This window comes from Sceloporus occidentalis, unplaced genomic scaffold, assembly GCF_023333645.1.
Source record: "Sceloporus occidentalis isolate IW3139 unplaced genomic scaffold, rSceOcc1.0.p SCAF_35, whole genome shotgun sequence".
In the NCBI taxonomy this organism is placed as follows: Eukaryota; Metazoa; Chordata; class Lepidosauria; order Squamata; family Phrynosomatidae; genus Sceloporus; species Sceloporus occidentalis.
Genome location: NW_028317015.1, coordinates 8,553,948 through 8,581,567, shown reverse-complemented (window position 1 = coordinate 8,581,567; position 27,620 = coordinate 8,553,948). Strand labels below are relative to the sequence as shown.

The 27,620-nt window shown below is 42.1% G+C and overlaps 1 protein-coding gene across 1 annotated transcript; it reads right to left on the bottom strand.

The window, feature by feature from the left end:
• Positions 1-465: 465 nt before the first annotated feature.
• Positions 466-22,748, bottom strand: LOC149298071 (E3 ubiquitin-protein ligase CBL-like). Its single transcript, XM_089487820.1, has 16 exons — positions 22,611-22,748; positions 17,463-17,710; positions 10,768-10,914; positions 9,434-9,590; positions 8,428-8,549; positions 7,704-7,841; positions 7,372-7,459; positions 6,827-6,958; positions 6,481-6,681; positions 5,896-6,027; positions 5,345-5,710; positions 4,901-4,995; positions 3,676-3,825; positions 3,433-3,530; positions 2,230-2,397; positions 466-725 (listed from the first exon to the last, which is right to left on the bottom strand). Exons 1-16 carry the CDS (start codon positions 22,746-22,748, stop codon positions 466-468), a joined length of 2,640 nt encoding a protein of 879 aa, XP_089343946.1.
• Between the last annotated feature and the right edge of the window lie 4,872 nt (positions 22,749-27,620).

Genomic DNA, 27,620 nt, shown 5'->3' with positions numbered 1-27,620 from the left:
ATTACAGTAAAGAAATGTGTGATAAATCAAAATCAGTTCATCTCCAATTTCTCACCCTGTGAAAAACTGGCAAATCTAACATTCCTACAACCTACTGAAAAGTCAGACGGGGTAAATAGCTTCAGTGTATCCATGAATATTACAGCCCGAGAGTCCTCCGTGTCAAGGTAGCCCACCGCTAGAGGACGCGCGGGGGAAAACTGCTTTACATAGCAGAGTTTGGATTGTTTTTACGGATGACCTGACTGGTAATGCTTATTGACAATGGGTAGACTGGCACCCGTACCCTGTATTCTTCCAGCTAGGGGGTGGGTATTTTCCTTTAACTTTTATTTCCTTGTACCCACAACTACCCCCAGTGGTCCCAATTGTCCCTCTGTTACTTCTGAACGTCGGGGACAGAGGTACTTTCTCGTTCACTCCTCTTCTTTTAATTGGGATGGGAGTGCTCTTGAACGGTTATCGTTATGTGGCCACGTGAGGAGGGGAAGGGATGGCCACAAACTCACGAAGGATGTTGCGGGCCATCTCGATGTTGTTATGGGCAATCAGCAGGGCCTTGTTTACATCTTGTTGGGAATAGCCCTGGTTTAACAAACTCTCAATCTCGCTGGAAAGTGGACCTGGCACGACATCCCCACCTGCTGCAGGTCTGCGCTCAGAGTTCATCCGTCTGGGGAAGGGTTTAGGGGGACGTTCAGGAACCTGAGAAAACTCCAGGAGCCCTAAAAAACAAACAAAAAACAATCCGAGTGAACCCTTATGCCAAATTTAGTGAACCTTTGACATTTATAATAAAAAAATAAAAAATGAAAGCAAAGAGTTTACACAAATTGTAAGCTTGTTTGAGGACGACCCTCTGTCACGGTCAGGACTACTTGCCAAGCCGTGACTGTGTGGAGGGCGTGGGCATGAAGGGGTACCAGGCCTCTGGATTTACTAACTTCACCCCTTAACAAGGCATAAATTACACCAAATTAACCCCCAAATCCTGCCTGTATCCCCCCAGGTAGTCTGCCACCACTCACGATTTTGATACCGGATTCGTGAGAAATCCGAATTAGAACCTTTATCTCTATATATATATATATCAACCCACCCCAGGCAACTAACATATATATATATATATATCCTGTAAAACTTAATAACAATATGGTAACGTGTTATGCTCTCTTAGGGTTTGTGGATATCGATACTAGAGCCCAAAGACAGACTTGGATTATGAATATTTTAATAACAAAACGACAAAGATTACACAGTGCCAGAATCACAAAAACAAGACATACAAAATAAAAATAAAACAGCAAACAGTTCTTAAAAACAAAGGGACTTAAACACAGGACCCTCACTCACGAGTTTCTCCAATAAGTAGGCATGTGGGAACTCCTTAAGTCCAGATGGATTCTTACGATGTTGTTCCGATCAGAGTATATCATGGAGTTCTGCTTTGAGGTCGCTGCATTGTCCCTAAATCAGACTTTTGCAAGCAAACGCCCCTCTGACCACATGACTGATTATATGACACCATCCCCAAGAATCGGGTCCCATCTTTGATGTGCCAATAAGTTATAACCCCTCCACTTAAGATAGGAATGGCATTCCTATAACTCAGGGTCCTTATCTGTTAGGCCATGAATCACCACAGGGGTCCTTTGGGAAGATGACACCTCTAGCCAGAACAGATACAGAGGGCATGTACAAAAACACATTTACATCAACCTCAGATTAACTCATTGAATGCCTAAACAAAGAAACTAACCACTTCTGCTGGGTTACCCTTCCATGCATCCACTACGTTATATGAGTTAATCATGACACCCTCCTTATGTTTTGTTGCCTCAAGCAAAATTGTTAAGTTATGCACTATTTGTTATGCCCTGTTTATACTTACTGTACAGAGATGCGGACTATGATGGCACTATATAGAACATAGCTCTAGTTCTCCAGAACCACCCAACTTGCTTTGACAGCCCAGTGGAATGCAGTATATACGTGTAAATAGTTTAGCATTTTCTTATGGACCCTATGAAGTGTTTTGTGTAGATTAATGGAAAGAGAATCCTACATAAAACCATTTTAATATAAGACATTTAAGATGATAAATACTTGGAAAAAGCACTTTGTACGCACACAACTAGACCTGTCATCAAGTGGAAGTCTTACTTGATCCAGTATCCAAACATAATGAATCACACAGTTTAGTACAACGTATGCCTTGCGAATTCTCACCTGCTCCAGGATCCATGCCCATTGCTGAGGGGCTGAAGGCAGGTGTGGCATTAGAGATATCAGAGAGGGTCCGGCGAGCAGGAGCCATAGGCAAAGGGGGCTTTGGTATGTCGTATCCATTGTCCTCATCGGCCTCTGGCCCATTGTTGGTAGTTATAGGACACTCCTCTGCTGCGACAAATGCAAATACATAAGCATTACTAGACTCGATCCGGTACAAATTTTGTTTAGTGCAAGTCATAGAAGCAACACCCCTGACAAGCTATAGAGCGACCAATTACCAAATAGTGCCTCTACACCAGCAACGAAGCGAAATACGAAGGGCTAAAGTTATTTTTCTTAATTCCAAACTCCTCCATCACTAAAAGTACTTCCAAAAATAGAAAACAGTATAATAAAGATTAACGTCCTACGCCAATCCTTTATTTGTTCTAAACACTTCCAATGAGTGTTACTGTACTCCCTTTTATAGCTCTGCATTTGCAGTCCCTCTGATAGTGTCCAAAAACCCAAAAGACTATCCCTTCTCCATGTTTTTAGACTCCTGGAGCTTTATTACACTACAGCTGACCTTACGGAACAAGCTTTGAATCTGGGGTGCCTTGTCCTTTTGGGAAACCTCATTTATATCCTTAAAAGGAGGCAAGACACCTCTATGCCTGTCTCTTTTCACCCCTTATGGCATTTAAACTATCATGCCATAGCATCTCCATGCATTTATCTCTATTGGATTTTAACTATAGGTTCTCTTTTTGTGTCTTTGAGATTTTAACGTAAGGTTATTTAGATAAATGGCTTATCATTAGTCTGGCAAAAAATCCAAGCAGTAATGAATATCAAATGCATGTTTTAAGATTATCTTCCGCTGTTTGGTAAGCGGTCACGCTTTGCTCTCTTCAAAGGTCAGGTTTGTCATACATGTTAGGTCAACCTGTCATCGCAGATAAAATGATATTTTAAATCAGTCATGGACGGCTTGCATTTCCAGCTAACAATATTCTAATTAAGATCAAAGAACATAACCAAGTGCCAGAGAGTCCTTGTCACTCAAGATAGCATATCATCATTTGTTTAAAAAGTGACTTTTTGAAAGCGTTGCATGATTTAGAACTTTGCAACCTGATGTAAATAAAAAACAGCATGTCTCGTTAGCCCTAAAACATCTATCCAGTTTCCTGAGACCTCAAAAATATACCACCTTACCTTCCTCTCTCTCTGGCTCCAGAAGAAGAGGTGTAGCTTGGCACTGAATGTTGTACATCGTTTCATAGGAATCTCTTTCCATCAAATGCTCAGGCAGACTGTGCGGGATAGAAGCAAAACAAATTCTAGTGAGGATGCCCATCTAGCCAACACACCACCATACCGGCTCTAAGATGCACCCACACTAGTGAAGATGTACCTTCACCAACTGGGGAGAAAAACTGAATTATAAAATTCACAAACCGCATGCCAGGCAGTGAATCCATTGGCCTCCTTATTTCAGGTTTTGGTACCACGGTCGGATTTACGGGTCGTGATGACGGGCACATGTACTCAGAGTCTTCACCACTATCTGAATGGTCCCCTGCTGGAGGCTTTGGTACCAGAAGCGGCCTAATGGGGAAAAAAAAAAAAAAGAATGAGGAGTCAAAGCAACGTATTTAACCAAACTTTGTTTCAGTCAAAAAAAACACAAAACCAGTTACCAAGTCTTCAAGATCGTATTTCAATTAAATAGTATCTTCGTCAATCTGACAAGATACGGATGAATTGGGCATTTTTGGCTTATTACCGGGTTTTCACTTGGATTGATGTTGCAGTTTTTTTTTAGTGGCCACACAGTGCATAGCTGCAGATCATACATACAGAGACTTGACGGAACAGAAAATAGTGATCTGTACTGCAAAGAATCCCTTTTTGGTAACACCTGCCTTCAACCCCTACAGTGCCTACATTTTAATACACCTCTGTATCTAGCCATAACATAGGTGCACATATGTGTATCCCTTTATCAGACAATGCAGCAGCCATACAAAGACTAGGCTTAGTGCAGCAGCCCCTTTTGTTGCATATCAAGGAGTAAATGCGCCGGTTAGAAAGGGAGATCTCCAATTTATCCAACTGGCCCATTAACACTATGGAGGTCTCTGCCAATTTGGCGCAGCTCGCACAGTTTGCTTCCGCTATGCACTTTGCATCATTCATGCTGGACACATGTAGATGATGTCATATCCCAGCACTCTGCATTATAATGAGGGCAGCGCAGAAGAGAGATACGGCACTGACAAAGACACAAACTTTTACAATTAAAATCCCAATTTATTTACACTTTGCCTAAAGCAACATTGTGTATTAGTTTCTTGATCTTGTAAGAAAGCTTTACTTTATTGAGAGGGTGATAGATAAATGGAACAGTCTGCAATCAGAAGTGGTAGAGGCTAATACAGTAAGGGAATGGGACAGGCATATAGCTACCCTGAATCTAAAAGAAGCCCAAGGACTGATTAAGGTCTGAGTCTTACATCAGGAAAAATGGGTAGATTAGATGGGCTGAATGGTTCTTATCTACTATCAAATTCTATATTCTATGTAAATTGCAGCTGTGATTGTTTTGATGACTGAACAAACATTGTGCAGGTTAAGAAGGTTATCTACCATTTCACATGGTTATCTCATAAGCAACATATACCTGGAGGCAAGAGAATAGATGGCATTGGCAGAAGACGACTGCTTCACTTTGGGGTCATCCAGATCGATTCCTGCCATCAAATCCGCACATAAATTCTACGGGAAACGACAAAAAAAGATTAAGACAATGCCTGAGTATGCAGCGCAATAGTAAGTTAAAGAAAGAACAGGTTGTATTTACAAAGCAGAAGAGTATAGGAGAGACAATGACCGGTAACGGTGTTATGCAACAAACAACATATGTATACTTTTTGTTCATATACTGTACATGCTGTAGCCACATACTGCCCATCAAACCCAGCCCAGAACACGTGGAACGTCAACTTCCCCATTGCACCATCCAACAGTGCAGTCCCATCCACACCTTGAACACAGTGCTATATTATATTCCCTAGTTAGGCAACCACTCCCAGGCTTTTCTTTCAAGCCCATAAACTTTACTCACTATGCCAGTGTTATCCAAACTCTGAGTGCTCCCATGCCGATCCCTTCTGTCATCAACATGCGATAGCAGTGTAAAAGGCAGGGAGTGACGGTTGGATAATTCTTTCCCCCCTGCCCAGGAGTCCCCCACTGGTGGCACGCAGGGTGTGGGAGCCTTGGGCACAGACCGGGGATTCCAGGGGTCTGCAGGACGGGCTGAGGGAGCTGGAAGGGGCTTGTCTGCAGGTGTGGAAGGGAGAGGTCTCCTCTGAGGTCTGCTGTCACCCACCATAGAATGAGGTCTGTCAGGAGGAGGAGGCGGAGGAAGGTCCCTAAGAGTTGGTGGGATGGGCAGTGGTTTGTCCTTGTGATGTATGCTGCTGGGAACCTGCAAAATTACAGAAAAACGACAAATCCCATTAGAGTGACATATCTAATAACAGTCACGCTAGGCCAAAAACTAGAGCAGACAGTCTCTTTGTCAACCAATTTGGCCCGTGGATGGAGGCAACAAAGCTAGAGACATTTTCTCCTGCAGCGTGAAGCCACGAACATGGTAATGCTGCGTCTTACCTTAGAGGTGGCTGCAGGGCTGCAGGCTCCGGAGGGATTGGGGGGTCTCTGCTGTAGCAGGTCTAGACGAGGTGGCACAGGAGGCAGGGACGCTTGTGGAGCAACAGACAAAGGAGAGGGAGGCCTCTCCACCTGTGTACAAGAATGCTGAAAACGTTAGCTAAATAGCTCTAAAGAACATACAGGTGCTGTACAGAATTCATAACGCTTTTACAATATTTCTGATTGAAAACCACTGATTAAACGTTAAAATATCCAATCACAAAATGCAGCGGTATACACAGTATTGACAAAAACCAGGAGGCTGCCATTGTTGTCAGGCATGTGATATTTTGGGTGACTAATATGAATTCTAATGAAGATTTTCAGTGTCTGTCTGGGTAAGCCATTCTGTTTGCTTGCTGGTGGTAAGTTGGAGTCAAGTTGCTTGTCTTGTATAATAGGCTTATATAGCAGAGCTAGTAAACATACAAACAGCTATTATACAGCTTCAACGAATCAATGAAAAATCTGATATACTATTAAATTGTGGAAGCTTCTCTCTAAAATATATCAAGCTAACCAACAATTGCACCCTCATTGCACCTTGGCTCCCGCAAGCATGAAGAGAGAGTCATTCCCACTGTCATCATCATCATCATCATAGCAAGGGGAGGGAGCTCCATCTAAACAGTGTCGCAACATTTCAGCCATGCCACCTCCTCTTGGATCAAACGGATCCACCACAATCGGCTCAGTTCCTTTGATTTCACACCGGCAAAAGGGGCAACCTTGGCCTTCCGATTCCTACGAGGAAGAAAGTGATTTGTACCTCAGGAGCAGTTTTCACAACATGCAAAACAAACATTTGTTGTAAGGAATTCAATTAGCAGTTGCAATTATTGTTAACCAAAATATTTAAAAAAGGTTTTTTTGTTTTGTTTTTTTTAACCTGCCAAGAGGTGAGGCATGAAGTGCACATAAGGTGTCCGCAGGGTTCAATCTTAACATCCTTGTCATTCTCCGCACATATCTTGCAGAGCTGGAACGTGGAGCCCATCTCACAGTACAGCTCATATTGCTCCTGCATACACAAGAACAAAATACATTAGTAATTTTGACTCAGTCTGCAAATTTCAACAAACTTCTGGTATTTAATGTCACAGTAGTAAGCCACATTTACTGTCATTCGTTGCTAGATCATGATAAGTTGGCATAGACACCATCCTAAAGCTATGAAAAATATCAGATTGTAGGGGAATGAAGTGAAATGAATGGCTGGCTAGAGCATCGAAAAACAATCGGAAAATCATCGCTGAATGTTGAAAATAAAAGGATATTTAATAATGAAAAGTGTCAGCTGAAGGAACGATGACTATGCAGGGAAGGAGCCCATAAAGTTACACTGTCCTTAATTATTGCTTGAATTCAACCAGTGCTGGAGTGACATTTGCCGAAGAAGATTTGGGTTTTCCTAGCGACTCTGGAAAAAGTTACCTGAGTGACTTTGATGTGATCCTGAGGAGTGGGCTCACAAAGGCCTGTAAGATCTGGATTCTGATTGCGGCCATCGGGAAAGAGATAACTAAGAAAGGGAAAGTGTAATCAGTAACACAGCGAGCCACTGTCAGAAGCCAACAATCGCCAAGCCACCGGGCTGCCACACACCAGATATATCAGAGAATCACCAATAGTCCATTAATCACCCACCTCTGCTACGGCTAACAACTGAACATCAACCATCCCCATCAACAACTTCCAATAATAAAACACTCCACCACATAATACATCGCGCTCACATACAAAACAAACGCTAGAAAACAACTTACAAGCCTTCTCGGAATCCATCGATCAGAGCCTGGAAAAGTGGTTTATTGTGAGGAATGGTTTGTAGAATATTTCCATCACCTGTAACATATCCAATCGCCCACTGGCCCAGCCGTGTGCAACTCAGACGGAAAATATAACTGCGCAGGAGGAAAAACATTAGACGAGAATAATACACAATTCTGTCCGCACTGTACTATCTATCTAGACATTTCAGTTGACTTATAAACATTTTAATGTTAAATATGTAAACTGGAGGATCAGAGGCTTCGATATAAGGAAGTTTTACTGTACTGGGAGGCTGGTACAGGTTAATACAGTGCATGGGATATGCATATAGTTATCTTAAACATAAGACAAGAACAAGGACCAGTTAAAGCTTGAACTCTGATAGCAGAATTAACCGGCAGACTAGGTAAAATATATTTACATGCATGTATGTCTTCGTTTAAAAGAGAGGGATGTGGAATTATGTTCTCAAAATGTAGCAAAACTAGAATATTAATGTCTTCGAAATCCTCACTTTTAATCCCAAAACAAAAGCTCCAGTGATATGCACAAGGTAGCTTCCCAATATGTATAGAATACACATTTTAATTTGTAAACAGTGTTAAATTAATGTATAGAGCTGCTAAATGGAGATCCAGGAACACAACAGATCAGCTTTCCACAACACTAACATTATAAGTTCTCGAAATAATAATAATAATTCCAACAAGTAATCACCTGCCAGGTTTGTGGATGAACTTCTGAAGTCGAGCTTTGACTTCATCATAGGTCAGGAACGCCATGTAACCAGGATGTGTCACGGCTAGACTGTTCCAGTTCCTCAGGAGGGAAGACCATGGCTGCCAGAATTGAGATGGGTATCAAGGTTAAGATGGAAAGCAGATCATCCGATTCAAAAACCAACAATTGGAGCATGCGGCATAACAGAAGTTCAATGTTCTGTTTTAGGACAGGCTCAAGCATACATTGTTATTCCAGTATCAATGTATACAATGTTCCATTTAACACAAATCCAGACTTAATTTTTCTCCCTACGTTAAATCCTTTTCATGCCAAGCCCTGTCCCATACGACATTTCTCCTCAATCTACAACCCAGTTTTGATTTAATCCTGAAATATGTAATCAGACCCTGTTTTCCTCTACAAATTAGCGGGGTTTCTTTTCTGGCTGATTTATGAGAGTTACCCCCTGCAAAAGTTAACAGACCACTACTTTTTGGCACTACTGCAGCTCTTATGGGCTGTTCCCCATCTACAATAGTGAGTTAGTATCAAAAGTGGTCCAAGTAAGGAAGAGTGGTGAACTGGCAATAGGGCCATGGGCGGCCAAGGCTCACAGATGTACATGCGGGGGGGGGGGGGGGGAGCTGGCCCATGTTGTAAAATCCAACAGACTAGCTACTTTAGCTCATTGAAAAAGTGAATGCTGGCTCTGTAATGTATTACACGGTGTGCTTTAATTGTTTCAGTAGCAACCACCTCTTTTCATGTCTATGCCATAACACATCCTTCTGAAAGACACCCATAAGTCTCTCACCAAATAAACTCTCAAACTCTTTTCATTTCAGGCAAAAAAACATCACATTCATAACTGTGCCTTTCTTTTCAAAAAAGTAATTTTCAAAAACGGGTCTAATAGCATTTTCAACCTAAGGCAATCAGCTAGCGGCGGCCTAATACATCTTGCAGAAACTGTGAATGGAGATGCACCTGAACATCTTACCTGAAAAAGACGTGTAAAGATGTCAAACTCAAAAACAGAGATGTAATCGTTACAAGAAAGGTCAATAGTAGACTTCAAAGCCATAGCTTCCAGTCCAGATGAGATAGGATGGACATCATGCAAAGCGTGACGGAAAATCTTCCAAGGTACAATCGTTCTTAGAAAGGAAGAAGATGTAAAACGCAAAATTACTACAAACAGTTTCATCAAAAATGCTCTTTGATTGCCAATCGCTAAAGAAATATTGCTGGATAATTTATAAAGATTTTTACGTGCACTTTAAATTCAAGCTTAAAAAGACTCTAGTTTCTTGAAAAAGAATATAAGAGGTGCAGGGTAGTGTATTACGTACTGGTGAAGTAGGATACCGAACGGAAACCTTGCATGTTTTTTTCGGTTTTAAAAAGACAGATTAATTTAAAAAAGAAAATATGGTTTTAAAGAGGCAGAACTATATGGTTCATTATTAAAAGGGATACCTAAAGCAATCCATATGCTCTTAATTATTAGATGAACAAACAGCGTGAGGAAAGCGCAAGCTGCTCTATAAAGGGGGTGCAGGAGTACACCTATTATGTTTTATTTATAAAGTGCCCAAGATTTACACAGCGCTTCTTACAATACATACATTAAAGGGTATAGCAAAACTAGATTTGGAAGACTAAGACAAACCGATACATTAGGTAAAGAGGATCCTGCGCACCAGCTTAAGTCCTTTTCTTAACTAGGAGATTCAGGTCATGAAGAAAATTTCAAAACAATTATTTTCATTGAGACTCTGTAGCAGACTATACTTGACGATCAGAAGAGGGAAATTGCAGAAAAGATCATTTACATGTGTTTTAAAGGGGATCTGTTATCACAGCTTTTAGCAGAATTTATTAAAACTGCCTATACCCTTGTTGTTTTGCGGGGTATGTAGTTGAAAAGTTGACCTCTAAAGCCAGGTTATCTCCCTTCGCTGCATTCACAGTTACAAAGCCTGACTGAATCAACAATATCGGGGCAATACCTTGATAGAGTGGAATCATAATCCAACTAAACAGAAAAGGAAGTTAAAGATCTCCACGGTACACCTAAACGTTCGGTTTCCAAATACATATATAATGTTCATTTTCATTTGTAACCACGGCATTAGGTTTGTTTTGCAAACAGGATGTAAACATGTAAGATTCAGGGAAAGCGACATCCACAATAAGTCATTTTCATATTTCAGTTAAAAAGTGCCCAAGTACTGTTAAAAATAAAAATGTCAAAGCACAGACCCCGACTACTGGCAGAAGAACGTACACATAAAAAAAATATTATAGAATTATAGAATTCCAGGTCCTTACTTCTCTCCAAAAGCTTTCCTCCAAAATTCAGCAGCATCTGCCTTCGTTATCCGGAAGGTATCTCCCTGGAACAGACCACTGGGGAATATCCCTTTTAACTCTGCCAGCATGTGGCTGAAGATGAGGGACAGTTTGGTCAGATTTCTCCTGCGGGGAGAGTGAGAGAGAGTGAGAGAGAGAAACAGAATTTTAGATACATTCACAAAAGTTATACAAAACATGCTCTGCATTAGAGCCCTGCGCGGGACGGCTTTTTTAATCCCGCTCCCGCCACATTTGTGGCCAATCACGCCCACCTCCTTACCTGAACTGCAGATTTCCCGCAAGGCTGCCTTCTCGCTGCTCCCTCACAGCGTCTCTTCTCTTCCCCCGGGAACAAGGCGGAGTCACGGGAAGTGACGTCACATCACGTGACTCCGTTTTGTTCCTGGGCGGAGCAAGAGAGGAGACACTGTAAGGGAGCAGCGAGAAGGCAGCCTTGCGGGACTGCGCAGGATTACCGGGACCCGCAGGTACAGTGCCTGGCCGCCCGCAGCACCAGCAAGACCGCCTGCAAGTTTTTTGGCGGGTCCCGCGGGACCGCATTGTCAAACTATGTTTCATTTGGGTTTTTTTTTTTTTTACAATCAGCAACAGTTACCCACTTGCCTCGGGAATCGGGAGTTATGACCCATGCAAAAAAACACAAGTACACTACCAATTTCTTCACCTGTGTTCATCAGATCAACAATAAAATGTTAATTTGTTAAAAAGTTAAAAAGACAATTCCACAATATTAACAGGCCAAGACAGCGGAGGGGGAAGCAAAAGGATAAGGGTGGCAGGAACACCAACATCCAGTCCATGGGAACTAAGGCAGCCTCATCAACTTCCCTCATCAACTTCCCCCCCTAGTTTATACAGAAAATATAAAATCCCCCCAAAAGAAAATATAACTATAGCTGGAAAAAACCTTGTGGTAAACAATACAAAAGCTCATGCTTAGTCTGCCAGTCTGACTAATGAAAGTCTACGGAGGAACAGACTACATTAGCTTCGCCAAGAGTCTATTCAATGTGGTCAATTAGTAGGGAAAGTCACCCAAAAATATATCATGACAATGTCAGCCTCCAGATAAACAGTACTGTGGAACATTTTAGGCAGGTGTGAGAGAATGCTGTAAAATAATATTGCTTTCAAAAACATGAAAGTGAAGAAAAATCAAATGAATATTTGGCGTGAAAACCTATTGCCTTCAAAACCGCATCAATTCTCCTAGGTACACTGGCACAGTTTTTCTATTTTTATGGAAAAAAAAGTAGGTTGTTCCAAACATCATGGAGAACTAATCACAGTCCTTCTGTGGCTTTAGACATCTTTAGTTGCTTCCCTCTCCGTGTAATCCCAGACAGACTGGATGATGTTGAGATCAGGCTCTGTTGCGGACAAACCATTACTTTCAGGACTCCTTGTACGTCTTTACGCTTAAGATAGCTCTTAATGACTTTGTATGTTTGGGGTCATCGTAATGTTGCAAAATAAATTTGAGGCCAATCAGATGCCCCCCCGATGGTATCGCATGATGGATAAGTATCTGCCTGTACTTCTCAGCATCAAGGAGTCCACTAGTTCTGACCAAATCACCAACTCCGTTTCCAGGCAGCATTAGAACGTTGACAAGTCAGGTCACCCATCACAAAGTTAACAGAGCTTAAGATCAAGAAAGGAGTTTAGTCAATCATGATCTGTTAACAGATGTTGCAGAGCAATCCGATACCGACTTTTGCGGACGCTGTTCAATAACTTAAAGGGGAATCATTACCTTAATAGCATTAAAACTACTTGTATGTTATAAGGGTCTACTTTACCTCAAGGGAATTAAGATCTGCAGCAAAATGTGCCTAACTAGCATCTGTAATCAATTTCCTGTCCTCCTCTCTCCTCACCCCACCCTTACGGAAGATTCATGAATCAGCCATCAATGGTATCCGATTTAAACAAAAAGGGGAGGAACAACTTAAATACAGAAGTAGAATAATGTAGAACAGGAAGTTAACGTTTAGATGGCTGGGTTACTCATTCACATATAGTGCGCAATCTAACAATTAGTTTATTGTATTAATAAAAAATATAGGATCTGGACTTTTGCTTTAAAGATTAAAGAAGAGAAAGTACACCAAGTATTTCAAAAAGGAGAAGGATTTGGATTGCATTGGTTATGTAATAAATAATAAATATGTTTCAGATGCTGTGTTGCCCCCCCCCCAAAAAAAAATTAGATTCGTACTGGAACCATGCAAGGATCTGGTAAGTTAAAGGGTCCCATGAAGCTACAAGGCTTCTCCTCTTAATTATTAATTGATGGCTATTTTGACTAATTCAGCATAAGGGAGTAACATGAAGTGTACGATGTTGGATTAAAAGTGTTTTTAACCACACGTACTCATATGTAGCCAGCGTTAAACAGGTGACAAGCATTCTTTGCACTCACGGTAACACAATGTATCACTCCGGTTGTGGCCGTCACAGCGAGCTGTATTATGATCAGCAGATACCTGAATAAATAAGGAAGTCGCAGAATGTGTATCCGTGAGATGAAAAAACATGGGGGGGTTGCCTAGTTTGCTTCCTCTGCCACTAAACGAAAATAAACAGCACCAGTAACCATTTGAAAGCAACAGTTAATAAAATTCTACGCAATCAGGTGTGTTTGCTGTATTTTCCAGCACTGGCACAGGAGAAATACACACGCATACACATGTAACAGGGAAGACTGGCCTTATTTACATCCTTGTACATATTGCGGAGGTAAGAGGATACTAGTATCGCAAAGTATCGACGCAGTAATTGCTTTTTTCAAATAACGGTTTAGCAACCTTAATGGCCGAAAGGCGACTCTGGAAAGGGGAAGTGATGCAGCCGCAGCTTTCGGGATAACTATGTTGTAACGGTGTACTTGTTGTCACATCAGTGTAACAGTTTCTAAGATATTTCATTTTAAAATCAAAAGGGAGATGTGGCACACCCACCATTACCTGTCCTAAAATTATAAACCCCTCTCCTCAACCACAAACCAATATATAGGGACGGAGGGGAGGAATTCCCACACAGAATAGCAAATTAAGATTAATCCCAGACTGTATAACCTGGAAAAATGACATTGTTTAGCAGTGATTGCTCTTTTCACTTTTACCGAGCTCACAAAAATTAAGCATCATTTTAAAAAAAAATAAAACATTTGGTATGATAAACAGTAAAAATGCATTTATGGAAAATTATGCCATCATACAATAGTGATAATGCCACTTTAACCCCTTAAGGACAATGAGTTGTCCTTAAACCCATTAAAAACAATGTATGGGCTTTGTCATGGAGGGTTTAAGTGGCCCGCGTTTTGAACAGAAAATAAAGAGTTAAATGGCATAATATAGTATAGAAAGTGTACATGTGGAGGGGGGGGGTCTGAGGCATAGTTTTTACTATCTCATCGGGCACACTTGAATGGGGTTTGATGGCACGGTGGCAGGCAGCCACAGTAGGCGACACACGTGACAATTGCTCTTAAGTTACCAACAACAAGCAGCCTTCAGGTTGCAAGAACTAGCAAAGGGTCATGTGTGGGCGAGTACGTGCGTAAAAAATAAATTAATTCTGATATTACTGTGTGTGTGAAAACATTGCCTAAGCACCCCTTATCACCATAGCAGCGCTGGAAAAAGCCACTCATCTGCGCCAAGAAAAAAACCAAGCCGTAAGCCGGACATCTCCCACGCGGCTCCGAGGCCTTCTTTCAGTAGTCTGTAAAGCAGTTTTGTTGGCCCGAGAAGTATCTTGTAATTGTTTCGTTGTTACAGTTTCAAGTTTTGACAGTCTGCCGGATTTCAACACAATCAGCTGATGACCAGTGAAAGGATACCGAGTAACTAATTGTCAGCACTTACTAGGCTCTAAAAGGCAATAGTTGCCAAAAAAGATAACAATTCCTATCTGTATTCATATATAAAACCTGTAACATGTGAACCCCTTTCTTTCAATTAATACATTAATAATGGTAATGTTTGAGCTCTTTTTGGGACAGGAATGGAAAGTGATTTGGGAAGATAATGATAATAAATAAATGCAAAAACAACACACTGAAGAGCGAGCAGAAAAGTTCCGGTGTGTAAAAGAGTGTGACGTAGCATGCTTTGAGTGGCGCATCACCGAGGAGAGGCAAATAAGTATTTGCCCTGACATTTTTTCAGGACCATATAAAAAATTAAGGGGCTTCCAGTAATCAAGGTAGGACATGAGTGACGCTCATCTTCAGAATGAACTGAATCAATGTAAGCCGTTAATAGTGCGGAACATAATTTTCTTCTATTCCATCCTATGAGAAAAGTCATACGACAAAAAATACTAGAAGCGGGAAAGCCCTAGCACAAAGCGGCGGTTTTCATGACATTTATAACAGTAGATATCCGCTCCATGGCCCAAAAGCAGTTTCCGATGGAAGTTAAGGCTACAGTGTTGGACATAAGGCCAGTGAATTATGGAATTACACAGGATTTAAGCCTCATACACAGGTAATTAGGTAGGTCAATAGACAATTATGCAAAACAGACGTAATGTTTGATTGATTTAACATAAAAATGCATTCTGCATGCACAGCTGCCCTCTCTCTATTAACTTGCAGTCTCATGCATGAGGGATGTTATAAAAAAAGGAATATTATGCAAATATAAGGGCACCGTGGGAAAGAAAGTGGGGTCACAAAGCCTTGAGAATATGTAATTGCCATTAGTAAAACTAACTGAAAGATTGATGTTTAAATGCTAAAAGGCTATGCTCCTGGAGTATCAGCACCTTGAAAAAGGTTTTTTTTTTTGGGGGGGGGGGGAATAGATACAGAAACTGAGATACTAGCATTAAAAAATATCACGATATGCTGTTGTAAATATACCCATATTATGGTTTATTTTCAATAGTCTACTACAACTTTTGTGCACTACACTGTAACACAGGATTTGGGAAGCGCAGCAGACATTTCTATATCCCTGGGGTATTTGTATATCTCTCAGAGATGTGATAGGTGTAATGTGGGAAGATACACGGCCGACTCATTTTACCTTCCTGTTTGTAAGATACCATTAACAATCTGAACCAAGGAACAGGAAAGACGAGGAACGGCTGCCTTTACAGCTTATCCAACCTATTTATAGCTCGTAGGTTTCGGTTTTTGGAAGATGTTTACAGGTTTACCTCCACAACAAGGCAACTCATCTAATAAATGACCTGTTCTCCTCACCCCACCTATTCAAAGGCTACCATAACTAACCACAATTCAGATAGCAGGGCGGGAAGCGAGGAATAATCATGACAGAAGGAACAGCTGTCCCCATGATGTTCGCCTAAATGTTTATCCTATTACATATAGCCTATTTTGAGATTAAAATATATATAATACACTCACTCATTTGGCTTTGGCAGTGAATGCTCTATTCATACAGTACAGCTCTTTATTGTGTTTTTTTTTTTTTTTATTACGTACAAACATGATATAGGATCTGTCATATGCCGTATTTGCTCGATTATAAGAGGACCCCCCAAAATTTGAATAACTATTTAGGAAAAAGAGAAAAAGCCTAAATATAAGACTACCTTATAGGGGAAATTTGTTTTTTAATAAAAGCTATGATTGAGAAAATGCCCCAGAGATGCCTTTAACCCCCTATTTGCCATTCTGCCCCCAGATATGCGTTATACACCCATATATATGCCACTCTGCCTCCAGAAAGCCGGTACTTCCGCCAGGGCTTCTATGACTGAGCACCGGAAGGTCATGTGACACTGGTGCTCTGTCATAGATGCCCCGGCGGAAGTGCCAGCAGCAGCGGAGGTTGTCTGAACACATCGCAAAGACACCCACCGGCTGCCAGAGAGGAGGATCCGCTGCGGGGGATCTGCATTTGAGTCAGACCTCTATTTAAAAGGTCCAATCAGAAGACAACCCCGAATATAAGACGAGGGATATTTTGCAGCGCATTTGCTCTGAAATAAAACCTTGTCTTATCGAGCAAATACGGTAATTAAGTACATTTCTCTACTGCTTTCTGAGCTACTCCATTTTGGCTTTAAGCTTGGATACCAACGCAAAACAACCTGTTAATCTGCTGGTTTTCTTTGTGCTTTAGTTTAGAAAATTAAGGCTACTCTTGGCAACGATAACCATCGTGCTGACTGCGTCTTCCTGCCGTTACATACTTCCTCTTTTCTGTAACTTGCCGCTCTGTCTTCAACAAACTTCCTATTTTTTACACCATAAGCTTTGTGTATCCGAGTTTCTCTGAAGCCAAAAGAGGAATATAAACTTTGTCCCTAATAGTACTTTAGCATTTACCAAGTGCAGCAGTCAGAAAAGGTAGCCTAAGCTACATAACTAGCTCCATGAATTGTAAGACGTGTAAAGAAGTATTTTAGATGAAGGAGTTAGAGGAAGGTGGAATATATAAAGTCATTGGAAGGTTAGCACTGTACTCCATATACTTCAGCAACATATGCAGCTGTAGGATTGTTTTATATCACTAGTGTAAAGAAACACCATTCTACAGCCCGTACAGTCTGGAGATGTAGCATATAAAAATAAGGTGAGGCAAAAAAAGTCACGTTCCCAAAGAGATTTATACCCCAAAGACTTCATTCATTAGCCACAATATGAAAACGTATCCAGGACTAACCTAGGCTGAGAGTTCTCCTCGTACATGCGCTCCTTCCCCTCCTTGAATAAACTAATTGTCTGCTTTGTCTTCTTTAAGAGATTTTCCATGAAAACCCGGAAATATTCATTTTCTCCCAGCGTCTCCATTTTCCCCTCATAGCGAGACATAATTGTGCGAAGATGTTGGTAGGTGTCGGGAAGCAGGTCCAGAATATACGGGGGGCTGTTTTTCAGAGCCAACCTTTGATTCTGGCACAGACGGACCACCTATGCAAAACAAGAGATCAGGTAATGTGAATGAAAGCAGGTGGAGGAGAACAAACCACACACAAAAACACACACACACCCTCCTAAAGACCAAATTAAAAATGACCCATTTCATAATTTCTCTATAAACCTGCAGTCTTCCTGCTTCTTCAGTAAACTACATAAAAAATGCTGCCCAACTATATACCTGTAACTTACAAGGGAAGTCTTGTGATAAATACATAGATTTGTTGTCTCATGACAAAGGGCATTTCATACCGTAAAGACGTGCACAGTATAGAGATTCAGCCATCCTGAACACAACACAAGACGGAGGACAGAATAATGGATAGACGAAAAGGGCCGATCGGTTCTTATCTGCAGACACATTCTATGTTTCTAGAGACTTTTTTTTTTTGCAATTTTAACCATGTTTGTTTTACCATAATTTCCTTTTTTGTGTCTATGTTAAAAGGACACTTTTGTACATTGTCTTATCTTGAATTGTTTAACATTACACAAAAACCTTAATACCAAAACAAATACCGCCCCTCGCTATAAAAGTTCATTTTCTTGTTTTGTTTCTTCAGGTGCACATAACCTGGGCAAGAGACCCTAAGCAGACCCCCCCCCCCCCCAAGGGGCTTCTGTATGCTTCTCCACTTTTCAGAAACATATACTTTTACGTAATGGTTTTCATGTTTCTCATATGACGGCCAAATAATTAAAAATGTTTGAGCTATTTGAATTAGCTGTGTACAATTTATAACAGGTAAATCATTCTGATCACACACTCGGTAGATAGCACAATGATCCAGCAACCAAGCCCTGCCGCACTACTTTCCTGATCACTGCAAATGTGGACAACTTTGACACAACTTAGTGCTCTATCCGGTCAACAGCGATTATACTGGAAGCCAAGGAGTTGGAGTGGACATGGGGTATTAAGGCACGCAATAGCTCTGTGTCTACAAGTTAATGTGATTCTGGTGTCTAGACATAAAGTCAGGTTTGGCATACTGGAGCTACAAATATCACGCGATAACCTCCAGGTAAGCTAATGTAAGAGAAACCAAGCATACCTTCCATTCGGTACCAATATACCCTATAGAATAACTTTTTTCAATGCTAGAACAAAAAAGTGACCCCTTTTTTCTTGCATACAACATTTTGAGGTTGCCCGCAGTTCCCCGTGTGTGTGTGTGTGTGTGTGTGTGTGTGTGTGTGTGTATAGAAGTCGGCACGCTCAAAACGTATTTTGTATTCCCCCGTCTGCACGCCAGACTCGCAGACAGAGCTCGCCATTCTACCTACACAACACTGAACACAAATATGCACAACACTAGAAAGAATATTCAGACAAGACAGCAGAAATGTGTTGTAAACATTTCCTTCTTAAAAAAGACTCGCAATCGTTGATGTGGTTTTCAGCTGGTTAAAAGGATGCAATTTCACTTGGCATGCCAGTTCCTGTTTGGCCACAACACTCCCTCTCTATCATGAATGGCTCAAAGAATTGATTATCATCCACACAGAACGAAGAAAAAGTAAATGAACCCTTTGGAATTACCTGGTTTTCGGTATTAAATTGTTCATAATATGTGATCTGGTCTACATCTAAGCCACAAGTATAGACAAACACAATGTACTTAAGCTAGTAACAAACACACAATGATAACCTGTCGTGTCTTTCTTGAACGCACCCATGAAACATTCACAGCACTGGTGAAAAAAGTAAGTGAACCCTTGGATAAGCGATCGAACCTCCTTTGGCAGCAATAACCTCAAACAAGCACTTCTGGTAGCTGCGGATCAGACCGGCACAGCGTTCAGCGGGTGTTTTAGGCCATTCTTCCTTAGGATTTTTACTTTGATGTTTAGGGTCGCTGTCCTGCTGCATTACACAACTTCTACTGAGCTTCAGCTGGCTAACAGCCACCCTGACATTATTCTGTATAACTCTGGGATAAACTTGGAAAACCTGGAAATTATTTGCCCCATCAATGATGGCAAGCTGTCCAGGACCTGAGGCATAAAAGCAGCCCTAAAGATTTTCTCCCCACCGTTGAGATGATTTTCATGCGGCTACGCGGTGCCTTTTATGCCATACGTTGTGCTGTGTGTTCTTCCTGAACAATTCAACCTTAGTTTCATCCACTAAACATTTTCCCTGTGAATCATCGAAGTGCTCTTCGGCAAACTTCAGGCTGACAGTGAAGCATGGTTCACATCAGCAGATGCTTCTGTTGAATTGCACACTCAAAACCTTTGTGTTTTTTTATTTTATTTGTTTAAAGTAGCTTTAAAAAACACCTCTACACTCATTTCATTGATTGGTTAACAGGTTTGTTAACTCACTTGTTGAAGTGATTAGCCCAGGGATTCACAAACTTTCTCAAACCCACACTGTGAATTTTTGAACGATGTATTCAATATGGACAAGAATGCAATAATGCGTGTGTTATTAGTTGAAACGGATTGTGTTTGTTCATTATTGCAACTTCGATAAGGATTGTATCATATTTAGGACGCATTTATAGATAACATGCTGGTAATTCCAGAAGGTTCATTTAGATAAGCAATATCACAATATTTCCCAAATACAAGCTTTGGTAATGGCATGGGTTAATTGAATGAAGTGTGCATGCATAAACAAGCATGGAGAGCAATCTCAAGACCACTAATATAGATAGATAGATAGATAGATAGATAGATGTACAAATGTCACTGAAATGTGAGACTACTCTGTGATGCGGTGAGAAAGGATAACCACTGACATTCTACAGGTCTCTTACCTTCACAATTAAGCCAGGCGGATTAGTATATAGGTGCATATGGAAAATATAGGTAGTTTGGACCTCACAGACACCCTGAGACTTCTGTGCTGATACGCCAGAATAGCTCATATTAAAATTTCACTCACATGCTAGAAAACAGAGGGGTGGCTATCAAGATCCCGGTAAGACTCAAACTAAATTAATAGACCACACGCTACTTCCACAGATAATAATGAAAACGGAAAGAAAGTATCCAGAGAGCATCTTCACTTTCATCATTTTACTAAATAGCATTAAAATGTGTAACTCCCTGGCACGATTTTTAAGCTAGTAACTGCGCCTCCACGTAGAACGCTTGAGGTTTTCTCTAGCACCGTAGACTGTATTAAAGCCACAGCCGTCAGCATGAGTTTCACCGATCACCCTCTAGCGAGTAACTGTGGTCTGAACGCAACACAAAGCACTGAAGATACAAGGCGAGGAGGACTAAATATGACTGTGTGACAGTACTGTGTAAAAACACGGATACATCCGGCCTACCATGCATCCTCACTCACACTATCACGACTTTGATGGCCTTTGTTTCGGGTTTAGACACAAACTACAGAGCTCGTGGGTTGATTAGAAATATCATTTTTATACCATTTTAATAACGAGCTCCCACAAACGGGCATTACAAACTAAAGTGATCATCACTGTGCCGCCCGTTATCACACAAGAACAACAACTGAGCCACCAAGCCAAGTGCTGGCTGCGCGGAGAGTCACAGATCACCTCCAACAGTGTATTTCTTATGGGGAGCTGCGTCCTTTTCTTTCACGATTCACTAAAACAAACTACGACCATTTCACGGATTGCCCTTTCCGTGCTATTCGAGCAGCGTTTCGCTGAGTTATCTCCATGGTCCTGTACGAGCACAGGGGGCTACAATGGCCTTTCCCCTCTGTTGCCCTGCAATAAAAAGCTGGAAGGATGGGGGCCATTGTCCCTTTAAATGACAGCATGTGCCATTTAATGTTTCAGCTGTACATATAGCAACAAATGGAAGCTTTGAAGGGACCATCACAGCCTAAATCTAGGAACCGGTCTGTTTGTCTCTCACTATGAGACTCCTCTGTCTGCATCGTGTTCGTGTTCCTTTCCCTGAGACTTCTTACTAGTACGCAAGCAGCGCTCTCACACATGCTCCCCGCACAACAGTCTCCGCAACGAGGATGGTCCGGAGCTTATATAATGAAAGTAACAAAAGACCATTCCTTTAAGGATGTTTCTAGGAGATGAATGCTCATTACGGAGCAGTCCTGCGGTACACGTTATATATTCTATAGACGAACGCCCTGAAACGTGAAACATGCTTCTCACAGTTTGCGTGCAGTTTTGCGGAGTACGGGAGCGTGGAGAGATCCGCACACAGCACTGATCTCTAGAGCCGAAGCCTGCCGAGTCCTCTCTACCCATCGGTCCGTCAGTCTGTCTGTCCGTTCCAGTTACGTCATATCCATGAATGTATGCATGGTATAAAGCGCTGCCTAAATTGTGGGCGCTGTATAAATAAAACATAACCGCGCTGCATATTCTGCTCCATTACCTAACAGAACACGGAAGTTACTAAACATCCTGATATTTTGGGAAATTGATTGTTTATTTTACGTTAAACGGTTTTTCTTGAAGAACGCTGTCCTGAGTTTTGCGACATCGCGTGGTAACCTGGGCGCTGTCCAGCATGGCCCCCTTTTAAGAGTGTCCATCCAATGTCAATAAAACAGAGGCATTAGACGTCATGTGACGTCACGAAGCCTGTGAGGACAGAGCTGCAGCACTGATGTCATTAAGGGTCTGTGGGAAAGGTTCCGGCCCGTTGGGCAGGGCGTGTGCCGGAGACTGCTCCGTGATCTCGGGCAGTAGATGCCGGGCAGCATGGATTAATAAACTGACAGGTATGGACACGTCAGGATGGATGTGCAAGTCTTACCTACAGCTATGACTCCATTAACGCGAGACAGTGCTGTAGGTAACGAGAATCAGGGATTGTCGGGTGATGCGGGGTGAGCACGGGGCTGCAGAGCACACATAGGGATAAAGAGAACGTCGCAGAGATTCACGTTCTGAGCTCGGTGTCGGTTAACGTGTAAAAAATACAGTACCTTGTCCATCAGCTTCCAGCATTTTTCCACCGTCTTTCTGTCCACGGCCCCCGGCTGTGCGGCCGGGTGGTGATGCGGCTGGAAAGCGTCTTTCACCAGCCCGATCAGCCCGCCGCCCTTCCGCAGATTGGTCGCCATGGAGACCGGGTTACAGCTGCAGGGTTCTCACTGGTACCGAGAGCGCGGCAGCCCCCGGGCACTACCCTCCCTATGTGCGCCGGGCGGGGAGGGGAGGGGGGAGCAGGGTCTCCCGAGTCCGAGAACCGCTTCGTCGCCGTCACTTCCGCCTTTCACCGGCCGTGAGCGCGCAGGGTGGTCGCTCGACGCAGCTTGCATGTATTTACAGCGACGTGCCCACCAAAGGCGGGGCTGCTCGGAAACACACTAGCGATTGGTTGAAACAAGGGCGAGCCTGTTTCTTGAAGCGTTTTTACGCAGACGCAGAGAAAGAGGAAGCGACCCTGTAGAGTGTGGGCGGTAGCTGTCCAGATGTTAACGAGCTACTGAAACGGCTAGTGTGCACGGCGGCGCAGGAACCTCTTGGGGGGAGTGCGGTGGGTGGCATGTAAGGTTACATAGCGATTAGACGACAGGCTGGGCCTGGCCTCCTTTTCATGTTTTATAAATAAATACATATCAGCAGCCCCTGTAAATGGACACTCCAAAAACAATGCATTGTGAGCCCGCTTTGTCATTAAGGGGTTAAATACACATGATAGCTGTGTGCTCCCTTTAAACTGCCGTGTTGCCCGATTTGCGCATGCACGGCAGTTGCTCCTGTTGCATGCAATTAGCGCGTTTTTCTGCCACTGAGTGGCTGCTGGGTATCAATTCATTATTTGTATACATTGGCTACGCTATGTTGTGATTGACTTTAGTAAGTTCCTACTACTTTGCAGTGCTGAATCAGCACTTTTGATTGCGCAATAAAAACTATATTAGCGAAAAACCCCAGAAGCTCCACAGTACCTTAACGAGCCCACGCAGGCGCTCACATCCACACATTGCAGAACAGTCATGGTCTGAAACGCTAGGGTGTGCTGCAGCAGAGACTGCTCTCCAGACACAGTGCTGGTTGAGAGGTATTATTATGATTATTAAGGAATGTTCATTAACATATCAGCGCAGACTTATGGCAAAAATATAATGTAACTAAAGGTGATTAATGCCTTTTAGGATTTTGAAAGAATTACTAATAGACAACAATGATTATGGGGACCACCAAAGCTTTATTATATAATAGAAACATTGTATGGGTGGGGGCGAGTGGACCTCTGGACTCACACAGAGTCATTCTTCAGCACGTAGGAGAGGAAAAACCTCTTCTGGAGGAAACCTCTGGGGAACCATGGCATAAAGAACTGCCCTTCCCTCTGGGCACTAAGAGGTTAACTGACTACATTAAAAAAATATATAGGTTAATTGATTTTAAGATGTCGTATAAAAAATCCACTTCTCAAGAGTTCATACATCTCTTGCTGGAATCCCGACTCTCTGCAAATCTCTTTGCCGGGTAGCCGACACTCTGCAGTTCACTTTGCCAGGAAGTCTGCTGTCTTGGAAGGGGTCCTTCAAAATGGCACTCTGTGTGTGGAGAACCAGAGTAGCATATGTAGCTTCCGTTATGACATCACAAGGCTAACTGGCAGGAGAGATTCCATTTGACACACAGCATGTTTAACTTTTCCACTGCCATATTACTGTATGCCATATTTAAATAATAAAAATGTGAACACTAGATGTCTCGCTGCTCATTACTTGTTAGCATTATTATTGTCTGATCCCTAAACATTTTATAAACATTGTTTTGTGTAAATGAGCTGATGACCCTCAATATTAAAACACACACCACCCCCAGTCAGGCTGATGATAAGAGTGGTGGGAGTTGTGGGGAAAAAAGCAAAAGGCTGGCATCCTTGTGAAAATGTATCTAAACTGTGTTTGTATAGCATATTATGACATTAACCACTCTATTTTCTCTATGTATAATTTGCCCTAATCTGTGTGCTGTTACACAGTGAAATGAAAGTGTCATGTCTTGGAAAAAATATACAAAAGCCCATAAATGTGGGTTATTCCCGTTATCTGGAAACAGCTGAATACATAATGAGTGGGTTTCTCTGCAGTTGCATGCACTCTGCAAAAAATCTTAAAAACATGGAAAAGTTGGTGAAAAAAGCAACAAAAATAATGTTACATCTCCCTTTGCCAGACATTGGGGACAACATTTCTGCATGATAAGTGTCCAGATCTCTCAATGAAATAGCCTGGGCTGTCTGCTGTGCACAAATATATATACTTTTGTGGTATCTCGAGCTGGTGGGCTGCTAAACAGTCCCAAATGAGACATAGGTCTCACAAAATAGAATCTGAAAATATAAAGTATGGGGATGTTCCATTTTGTGCCCCGCAACTTCCAAAACTCATAAAAAAAACATACATATGGGGTGTTTCTGTAATCTGGAGATGCAGCAGAATACACGTTTCTCTGCAGTTGCATGTAAAATGTGTAAACAATGCTAAAAGGAAAACAGAGGACTTGTTCCATTTTGTGCCCACTTTTTTTTCACAATGTGAGGATGTGCATATTGTGGAAATTTCCAGCTCCAGGTCTACAAATGTTTATAATCCAGCACCGATTACGGTTATCGTGGAATATACTGTACACGTACCTGGGAACTCACCGGGTGTGACCCAGAGATCTCCCGGTAAAGCACCGGTTCTCCGGGTCCACACCTGAAACCTCCGGGTTGCTGTTTAATGTGTTTATACAGCAGTGCCCTCTCCGGCCAGCTGTCCTGACTTCTGAAGATGCTGTAGCGTCAGATCACTTAACAGTAATTACTGTGTGAGTCTGGCACAAGAATACTAATAAGAAAGGATGATGAGTGGGAGTGCGGCTGTAGGTAAGATCACACAGTAGCAAAACTTGAAGTGTGTTTAGTCAGTTTGGACTTAGATCATGCTGTCATCTAGGCTGCCTGGCAGGTATACATATAACATGCATGTTAGATTTATGGTCTTTTGCCACCTACAGCACAGGCTGTGTTTTTGGAAGGCATGCTGGTGGGCAGATGTATGTAGGCCAAAAAGAACAATCAAACACCTAACCTACAAGCACCACCCAAGGTACAACATGACACAGATGTCAGATTAAATATCCAAGTACATTCTATATATATATATATATGTGAAGGCGTGTTACACATGTAGCCTCTCGAAAATGCACAGCCCTGGACAATGAATATGCCATTTTTATATCTGTTCATGTGAAAAAAAAAGTTAGATATTAAAATACGTGTTAGACTCGGTTCCCATAGCAGTAGCCTAGCAACCAATTCTCTACACACATTGGGCCAGGATTAAACGGCCGGAGTTCGCTTTCTTTCTCGATTGGCTAATCGTTTCGTTTACCACGCCCTTGTTTGGAAGAAGTCGGCATCTTGCTTGCGGGCACGGTTGTTAATAAGCTGTTCTACCGGGGACTTCAGGTGAGCTTCCGAGGGCGCCGGGGCTGCGACTTCATGCCGCTTGGGGTGTCTGTATTATATACCGATATCCACTGCGTTTACAGTTATAAGCAGTGTCTATTCTGCGTTCCCTCCAGACATGGCCGAGTTCTGTCTGAATTTAATGTATCGGTATTGAGGTGACCGATCTAACCTCGTAGTTACTGCCTTCATCTAATGCCATTCTACCATTCTCCTGCGAGGCGGGTGTGATCTATAGATCGCGTCTCCTATATTTTGTGGGCTTTCATTATACTTAATATATATAAATATATATATATTGGGTGCTGATCACTTTTTCACGTGGTTCCAGTCCGGCTCAGTTGTGCTCCCTGTGACAACATTACCAGGTTTCCCCATTGAATGCGTGTGTATATATATATATATATATATATATATCATATTATATTTACTAATGTGTTGTGATCAGAAAACAAAATAACACAGATTTGTTTAACCCATTCATGGCCAGTGACTCATATACATTGCCGCAGGGACATCGCTGTTGCTAGCTGGTCCGTGACCCTAGGGGTCCGTGACCCTAGGGGTCCATCTACAGCCAATCCCCCTGCAATTCTGATCTATTCCATAGGGAATCACGTTGCACGGTTAATGTCAGATGGCAAAGGGAATGCTTGTAAGGATCGCGATTGTCTCTGTTTTTTGCCTCTCTCGTCTTTGCTGTAATTGTGATTTGGAGAGAGACCCGGTGACATATATCTATTCAGTGCATCCCTGTAGTTGCCCTTACTGCTGAGCACAAGGTTATGATGTCATATCTGCCTATTAGAGATGCGTAGTGGCCGTCCGCGTCATTCTTTGGATGCTATGCCAGCTCAGCACAGTCCTTCGTGGTGCAAATGGGTTGGTCGGGGAGAGACCTTCCTTGTAACTGGCCCTTCGCCAACAGTGGACGCTGTTTCATGACACACGGCTAAAACACGCACAAAGTGCACACAGGGCACAGGAAGTTTATGCATGAAGTGTAGGATGCCAATGACACGAGGGATAACGGCAAATGGAGGAGGGTTTACATGAAATGACCCCGCATTTCCCAGAGCTAAAAAATACAATTCTAAATAAGGAGATAACGAGAACACGAGAAGTGAATGCTTTAACGGCTGGATTTCAGTACGGCGTTCTCTGATGTGATCGCTCCACTTTTTACCCCTTTATTCCCCTTTCCTGTGAATAACACACCCACGAAAACTATATATATTTTTAAGGAGGACTAGCGCTTTCTTTTGATACCATAGTTACACGATTAGCCGAATATTTAGTAATTTAGTTAAAAACGAGAGAGAGCAAAAAATAGAAACACCCCCCCTCCATTTTTCATATATTTTCTTCTCCGAACCCTCACCAAATTAGTTGACAGAAAATACCCTCTAAATCATTCAGTTTTGGAAATATCTGCGTTATATAGAATTTCTATATTTTTCGGGTGATGTGTTATAAGGTGTACATTACGGTTTTAAGACTTTTTTTTTTTTTAACATTT